Source organism: Staurois parvus, unplaced genomic scaffold (assembly GCF_062004578.1).
Source record: "Staurois parvus isolate SC_StPar_1 unplaced genomic scaffold, SC_StPar_1.0 ptg000227l, whole genome shotgun sequence".
Lineage (NCBI taxonomy): Eukaryota > Metazoa > Chordata > Amphibia > Anura > Ranidae > Staurois > Staurois parvus.
The window spans coordinates 906,621-915,422 of NW_028318023.1; the positions used below are offsets into that span (position 1 = coordinate 906,621).

The 8,802-nt window shown below is 41.6% G+C and overlaps 1 protein-coding gene across 1 annotated transcript in view; it reads right to left on the reverse strand.

Moving 5' to 3' along the window:
• LOC149460505 (estradiol 17-beta-dehydrogenase 11-like) overlaps positions 1-8,560 on the reverse strand; it is a 46,726-nt gene extending 38,166 nt beyond the window's left edge. The window contains exons 1-2 of the mRNA XM_089679565.1: positions 8,309-8,560; positions 224-331 (exon numbers count right to left, since the gene is read on the reverse strand). Of these exons, the coding sequence (XP_089535691.1) occupies positions 224-331; positions 8,309-8,518 (318 nt within the window). The 5' untranslated portion in view covers positions 8,519-8,560. The remainder of the gene's footprint in view (positions 1-223; positions 332-8,308) is intronic.
• Between the last annotated feature and the right edge of the window lie 242 nt (positions 8,561-8,802).

Genomic DNA, 8,802 nt, shown 5'->3' on the forward strand with positions numbered 1-8,802 from the left:
AACTTAATATGCAAATGCATCCAAGTTTGCCTGGTTATTTAACTGTTCCTATTAGCATAATGGCTGCTGGTCAAGGACAATCTACATTAGGCAGTATGGTAATGCCCCAATATGGAAAGTCACTGATCAGGCTGTAATCATGTTATTAGTAATCTGAACTAAGTGCCAGTCATGAGGATTGCTTTCTCATAATAAAATAATAATAATATTAATATAATTTCACCTTTGCAGCAGCTGTAGTAATTTCCTGGCGTTTGCTGCAATCCACCACATATGTGTAAGCCTTGGCTCCAAGTTTTCTGCATTCTGTAGCAGTTTCTTCAACACCTGTCTGTTGAACACATTAGAAAGACTATTGTTAGAATTACAGTCTACCCCTAAACTGAATACTGTAGGCCAGTGTTTCTCAACCTTTTTTCCAGTCAAGGCACCCTTTAAAATTCTGCACAATCTCAAGGCACCCCATTCTAAAATGTAAAAAAATCTATTCTACACATCCAGTACACCCAACGTTAGAGGTGATTTATTCTTCCAAAGCACATATACCTTTGCACACTGGTACCGACTAGTATTCCAGTATGTCTCTCTGCTTCTCTCCCTCACTCTGCGAATGTGACTCCAGTGCTGACAGAGAGAGGCAAACAAGGAAGATGTCCATGAACCCCATGTCCTCCATATCAACTGATGTCATTGGTTTGTTAGGCTGAAAGCAGCTAGAAGGCCATAAAAGTGCACCATGAAGACCTGTGGCTTTGTGTACTAAAAGACAGGATTGATCCACTTGCTGGCTTGTATAACATTTTTGGGCATTTTGCCAAGAAACCTGAAGGCACACCAGGTTGCCTGGGCACCCTGGTTGAGAAGGCTGCTGTAGGCTCAGCAAGAGATCTAAAGTAACCCTGGACCCAGATTATGCACACTAATGTACTTACATATTCTGAATAGGCTGTAAAAATTTAAAACCAGCCTTCATACACCACTTTAGTTACATGAATAAAAGATTTGTCAACTTCGGTCCTTAAACTTTTACAATAAAGACACAAACTGCATGACATGAGTTTAAATGGCCACAACAGACCTTTTATTAACAAACGAATAAATAAAATCATTGAAAACAAGGCAAATACAACAATGCAACTAGGAAATGGGTCTTTGGGTGTCCTTAAGGCACACTTTATCACTGTAACCGCCCATGTCCTCAGTCAAACCCTGAACGAGTCGAAGACATTACGACCTCACACATGCTTACATTTTCCCCCAGGGGACCTAGCTCCTGGGATAACGACCAATAAATAACCAGGTGGAAGTGCTATACCCTAGATGGGCCCCTAATTTGTTTATAAAAATATAGTTACACACTGATCCCCCAAAGACCTCATGACCTGCTAAGCTGCTGTAACAATGTTCCCTATTTTAATTTCCTGTAGGTTTGGTACAATTATCCACCTATAAATGTGCCCCCACAAACCCCAAAAACACCAGGCACCCGGAGTTTAGGGCGGGAGGGAGGGGACATTTCCTCTTCGCCAAAACTTTCTGGAATGAATACCCACTATCCCTTGCATAAACCACCCTTTTTGGCAAACAAAGTTGTTAGGACAGACCATATAACCTCTCCCACTCCCAGCAATTCTCAATTTTTTGTTTTTTTGAGCCCCTAGGTAATGAACAGGTGAGAGCAGGTTTCTGGTTTATATGTGTATTTTCCTCCTAGAATATTGAGAAAACAGTGCGCAATTATTCACATGGAGAAGTCCTTTCTCCACTTAGCTGCATCCCCAGCTACTGCAGCTAATTCTTTCAGCTTCCAGATTGATCACTATTTGGCAATGCCTTGGGGGATTTATAGGCAGACCCCACTGCATGGAAGATGTGGAGCCAGTTTGTAATGTTATCTCTGGCACTGGACTGTGCGTTTGTCCCTGTCTTTGGTGCAACAGTACAGAGAGTTATCAGCAGGTTACTCTACAGGTCCAGGACAGTGGCAGCTCACTCTGGTGTGATGCAGTCCTGAAAGCTTCCTCCACAGAGTAGGGAGTATTATCTCCTGAAACAGGCGAACCTGGAAGGAAGCCAGTACCCTGGTGTGGGGTGTCTGGGGATTTGCTTCTTCCCCTGTGGAAAGCCCCAAACATCTTTCAGACCTCAGCCCCTCCCCCATTACTTGGGGTAGACCCTGGACACAAGGCCCACCTTCGGCACATAGGAGTGGGTGGTATGAGTTTCTTAGGCCGGGAGCAGTGTGTTGCAGAGCTGAAATGATATGTCACAGCCAGCTGGCACTATGCAACACTTTTTTCCTTGTGTGGTAATCGTGTTGCATCTTCTGAGACACATTTTGTTCTGTCCTGTCCCTGAGGGAGGTACCTCAATTCTCCTTGGTCCGGGCACCCTCTTGGGCACATGCTACAGAATAAGGAACTCTGCTGTTTCAGGCACAGTCCCAATCCATTTCAGGCTTTTATCTCCATGTTTGCCTTCACTAGGTTATCTAGCAGTCACCAGCCATTAGACACAGGGTGGCTGCACCCTTTCTGCTCCACAGCAACAGGTGAGTAGTTACCTTCACCTGTGTGGCGGGCGTTAGGCAGGTCGCTTCCACCTCTTTGTACCTCAGTCATCTCAGAGTCTCCTCTTATCTTTTCAGATACCCCCAATTCCTCCTTTCTAACTAGAGAGGAATTTTAGGCTCTATAGCAGACCTGATAGGGAAAATCTCTGCATAAATCTCACTTAAATTTACTGTACAAATAAAAATCTTTTGCCATTGATGATATTTTAGGTACCTGAATAGAAAACTGGTTATAGGAGAGCATCCAGAGGGTGGTGATTAATGGCATATTTTCTGAATGGTCTAAAGTTGTGAGCAGTGTGCTCCAGTATTTGCTGATGATACAAAGCTAAGCAGGGCAATAACTTGGGGGCTAAAATATGCATGCCTAGGAGAAGAAACACTTAAGAGGGGATATGATCACAATATTCTGTAAATGGTGACTGTATCATTTGGATAAAACCATTTAATCTTAGGCCTCTAAACAAGGAAGTTCAATGAGACTCAGTTACGTCATAAATTGCATAAGGGGTTCTTTACCGTTAGAGTTCATTCATGCCGAGGGTCGATGGGTTGTAAAATCTGGGGGGGATGAGCTGTGGTTTTATTGCCCCCTAACCACCTGCACAAACACTAAAGATACAGTTGCCCATGGCAAAATTTACCAGCATGTTGCTTTCGGTGGGTCGCGTCGCTGCCGAACATGACTAATGCAATTCTTGGGGCCACCAGAAGTGCAGCAGTTATAAAGTTATATCAGGGTTAATTATAGGGTTAAATCAGGCAGTGAGGAAGGGAAATATTGCCTCCAAATCACCTGTCATACACCTCTAAAAATTGATCTGAGCATGGATTGCTTTTTAGAGGAGTGGTAGCACCTGACACACTTGTAAACATGCTCTTAGAGTGGTAAGAGGGTGGAACTCCTTACCACAATTGCTGGAGTCAGCGAGGAGTGTAGATAAACTGAAAAATTTAGATGTGTTTTCTTAGCAAACACAGTATACAGGGCTATAAAAAATGATAGTAACATAACACACACACACACAGGTTAAACTGGATGGACCAGTGTCTATTCAGCCCTACCAGCTATATAGCCTGTAGTCATTCTTTTATTATAACCCTAACATGTGCTTTTTGTCTAGTAACCCTGAACCTAAAACTGCAATTTAACATTGTCATGCTGCTGACCTTTTTTTCCACAGCTGCATCTGTGCACCAGAGATTAGAGAGAAGGGACGTGAGGGAGAGGCAGAACAACAGCCAGGAAGCATTTTGTCCAGGGGTAGGGTCAACTTGCAGACTTGCAGAGGACTGGAAAAAGCAGCCATCCAATGCCACCTGATGACTCTGCCCCATTGGTATAGGCCACTGCTATCCCCAAGACTGCTTCACATAGCTCTGCAGTCTGGACCTTTGCACAGAGCAGGTAAGTATGACATGTTTATTATTAAAAAAAAAAAAAAAAAGCATAATTTATAAAAAGAGGTTTTACATAGTTAAATGTTAGCTTACTACGCTGATTTTCGGTTGAATTTATAGTAAGTGTGAAATTTTCTTTGGTTCAGCTGCTAATGTCTACTTGGTGGCCTACAATTTGGGGCTTAGTGAGTGCCTGTCTGATTTTGATTTTGTTGTTACATTTGGTCTTTTTTTGCTCTGACTGTCATGTTATGTAAATGTTAGTATGGTTTTGCCCTTTATTTGTAAAACCAATAAAAACTATTGAAACAAAAAAACAGGTTTTCTAGACTCTCATCTGCCCACCTAAATTATATTATTGCATCCAGAAGGGGCTGTACATGTGGATTAGCTGCCACAGCCATTTTAACTCAGCTTGCAAAGTTTGACAAGTGGTACTGCTTGTCAAATGTGCTCATTAGGGTAAATTGGATCACTCTAAAACTGTGGGCCAAGTGCTTGGCTCATGATTGCTGCATGATACAAGGGATGTTCAAATCAAACTGGGACTTCAAGTTCTATAATAAAAGAACATTTCAAGGAGTGGAAACTGCATTTATTTTTTTATTTATATACTCCCCTGCTACATTTATACACTATACCAGAGTTTAACTAATGTCTGGAAAGCTTCAACATAGAAAGAGTTGTCAGTATGCCTGAATCATCATAGAACAGCCTGCTTCACTTCATCATCATTGTGTTCACCGTTCCCACAGAAAGATTTGTCTCTTGTGCAATTTCATGTCAGGTTATGCATCGATTATCCAGGTTCAGGCGTTCCATGCACTGAATGTACACAGGAATGACTGCTGTGGGCTGGGAACCACCATAGCCAGGATCGTCACTGACAGACTAAGGCTACGTTCACACTAGCTTTGTCAGTAGGCGTCAGACAGACTTTTGGAAAGCATTTTTAACACTTCTCAAACACCTATGAAAATTCTGCACATGGCAGCACACAGTGCTGTTCACACTGAAGCGCTAGTGTCGCGTTGCGGCAAAACTGATGCCTCATGTCGAGTAAGGAGGAGTTGAAGCCTCCCATTCAAGTCTATGGTGCCGCTCCTCAAACACCTGGCAGGTGTTTGTGGGGAGGTTGCGATGCGGCTGCAGAACGTTAATACCATTTAACTTCATTATAGGCGTTTGTGGTGCGTTTTTTACACTTGGCAAATGCCTATCAAATGCCTCAAAACCGCGCATAGGGGGTTTGGGGAGAGCATTTGAGGAGCGTTATAAAAGCTTCCCAAAGGCCTGTCTAACGCTTGTCAAATACTATAGCGAGAGTTGGCAAAAGTTAGAAATAAAGTCAAGTGTGAACGAGCCCTTACGGCCATCTTCGAAACATTTACACCATTCAAATGTCTTACTGTGGCTGAGTGTCTCATCACCATACTGTGGTTGAAGTCTTCTCTAGATTTTACACCTTAGTTCACAAGAAACTTCATCACCACATACTGTTCCATGCATGCACGAACACTGTTGTCTGCCATCTTGATTAACGGCCTCTGGACTGGCCCGTGACATGTGCACTGCCTATCAGTAATAGGACACACTTGCCACTTACTACTGCGAGTAGTACCGCCATGCTAGCGTCCCTTTTTATACCTGTAAAATTACAAGTCTCGGTTTGACTTGAACCCCCCCTTGTATTTTAGTACAAAATTCACTTGGGTTTTAAACCCCTTCCCCAAGAAAGGAAAATCAGACATTCAGCAGGTGGTAGGATCATCTCCTGAACATCTTGCAGCCACTGCTCTACCGCCCTCTGGAAAGTGGTCCACCACAGATCGCTTTTTAAAGGGCAGTAGACACTGCTGACTGTGTGAAAGAGACCTTCCACTGCACTGTATAAATCCATTATACATTATTTTAGTAAATCAGCCTGATTTTACACTTTCAAATTACAAATACTGAAAAACTTAGTTATTTCTCTCACTTTTCTCACACTTTTCAGATATTTATTTGTAAAAAATGTTGAAAACCATTTTTCATTTTCCTTCCACCTCACAATTATGTGCCACTTTGTGTTGGTCTATCACATAAAATCCCAATAAATTACTCATGGGGGTTGATTTACTAAAACTAGAGACTGCAGAATCTGGTGCAGCTGTGCATGGTAGCCAATAAACGTCTAACTTCAGCTTTGTTCAGTTAAGCTTTACAATAAAACCTGGAAGCTGATTGGTTTCTATGCAGAACTGTACCAGATTTTGCACTCTCCAGTTTTAGTAAATAATACTCATGGTGTCACATTCTAATCAGCTAATTAATTCAAAACACCTGAAAAGGTTTCCTGAGCCTTTAAATAATCTCTCAGTCTGGTTCGTGGGTTACACAATCATGGGGAAGACTGCTGACTTGACAGTTGTCCAGTCATTGACACCCTCCACAAGGAGGGTAAGTCACAAAAGGTGACTAATGAAGCTGGCTGTTTACAGAATGCTGTATCCAATCATATTAATAGAAAGTTAAGCGGAAGGAAAATGTGTGGTTAAAAAAGATGCACACGCTACAGGGATAACTGTAGCCTTGAGAGGATTGTGAAGCAAAGGCCATTCAAGAACTTGGAGGGAGATTCACAAGGAGTAGACTACGGCTAGTGTCAGTGCTTCAAGAGCCACCACACACACAGACATATCCAGGACATTGGCTACAACTGTCACATTCCTTGTGTCAAGTCACTGCTGAACCAGAGACAATGTCAGAAGTGTCTTACCTGGGCTAAGGAGAATAAGTCACCAAAGATCCATTATCTCCTGCGCTCAAGGACTCAGATCAAACAGGCGTTAGTAACAAGCAGCGTGTTGTGTATTTATCCACTGGTGATCAGAGGTTGTGCAGCTCTATCATGAAGCTGGGGAAGCTTAATAAAACTGTAGAGGAAGATGAAAGAAAGAGCGCACAAACCTTGTGCATTACCTCAATAAATAGTGACTAATTTTATTAATAAGGAAATATACTCACAAAATGATTGTATAACAGGCATAAGTAACCATAATCCAAACAGGGTTACAGGTAAATCAAAAAGGGGGGGGGGATGAAGGCTAACTCGTTTCGAAGGGTGCTCCCTTCTTCATCAGAGCTGATAAAAAAAAAAAAAACAAATGCAAATGCATAGGGGAATTTGTATTTGTATATGCATTTGCATTTGTTTTTTTTGTTTTTTTTTATCAGCTCTGATGAAGAAGGGAGCACCCTTCGAAACGCGTTAGCCTTCACCCCCCCTCTTTTTGATTTACCTGTAACCCTGTTTGGATTATGGTTACTTATGCCTGTTATACAATCATTTTGTGAGTATATTTCCTTATTAATAAAATTAGTCACTATTTATTGAGGTAATGCGCAAGGTTTGTGCGCTCTCTCTTTCATCTGTTGCTCAGTGGTCCAAGGTCCTCTTTTCGGATGAGAGCAAATTTTGTATTTAATTTGAAAATCAAGGTCCCAGAGTCTGGAGGAAGAGTGGCGAGGCACAGAATCCAAGCTGCAAGAGGTCCAGTGTGAAATTTCCACAGTCAAGGATGATTTGCGGAGCCATGTCACCTGCTGGCATTGGTCCACTGTGTTTTATCAAGTCCAAAGTCAGTATAGTCCTCTACCAAGAAATGCTGGAGCTCTTCATGCTTCCCTCTGCTGACCAGCGTTATGAAGATGCTGATTTCATTTTCCAGCAAGACTTGGCACCTACCCACACTGCCAAAAGTACCAATACCTGGTTTAACGATCATGGTATCACTGTGCTTGATTGGCCTTCAAACTCACCTGACCTGGCCTGGGGGGTATTGTCAAGAGGAAGATTGGAGACACCAGACCCAACAATACAGTAATTCCTGTATAAGGAGCCCTGCCAAAGTATTGAGGGCATGCTATACTGTACATGGACATACTTTTCAGTGAGCCACCATTTCTCTATTAAGAATACTTTTTTTATTGGTCTTATATAATATTCAAATTTTCTGAGATATTAAATTTTGGGTTTTCACTAGCATCAAATTTATAAGAAAGAAATGCTTGAACTATATCACTCTGTGTGTAATTAATCTATATAATATTTGAGTTTCCCTTTTTGAATTGAATTACTGAAATAAATTAACTTTTTGAAGATATTCTAATTTATTGAGATGCGCCTTTACATTCTGCAGCACAATTCAAGTGCATTTTAACAATCAAGCTTGAATGTCTAGGACACCAAGGAAGACTGGATCCCTGGTACAGGTTAATGGAATATGCTTCGGTGTAAGCTTGAATTTGTCATTGCCTGTGCAGAGCTGAGTAAAGAAATCTGATCTGTCTTACCTTATTGATATCCCACAATACTAGCACAGTCTGAAGTTTAGCAAACTCCTTGGCGGTATTTCTTCCTATGCCATGACCAGCTCCTGTGATCAGCACAATTTCTCCATTCACAGACTTCCTTTTCACAGGAATAAATAGCTTCACAAATGACTCTAAGTAGGAGTAGAGAATAGTAAGCAGCAGCAGGAGGATTTCTATAATCACATTCATTGTGGCTCATGCAGCCAATGTCTCTCACTGAACTAGGAAGAGAAAAAAATCGAACTTGTAGCTTGGAGTGACGCACATCTCAAAGTCAAGCCCATGTGTTAACCCATGCATTGCCTGCACAAGACATGTTGTTGTCATCTAATAAGTGCCCACTGTAAAAGATTTTTGCTGTGTCTTAAAAATACCTATTGCTAAATGTGTGTTTTGTTTTTTCTTACATTGATGTACATCTCCTAAATGATAAAATCATGAAACTAAAGACTCTAGTGCATTACATACACTTC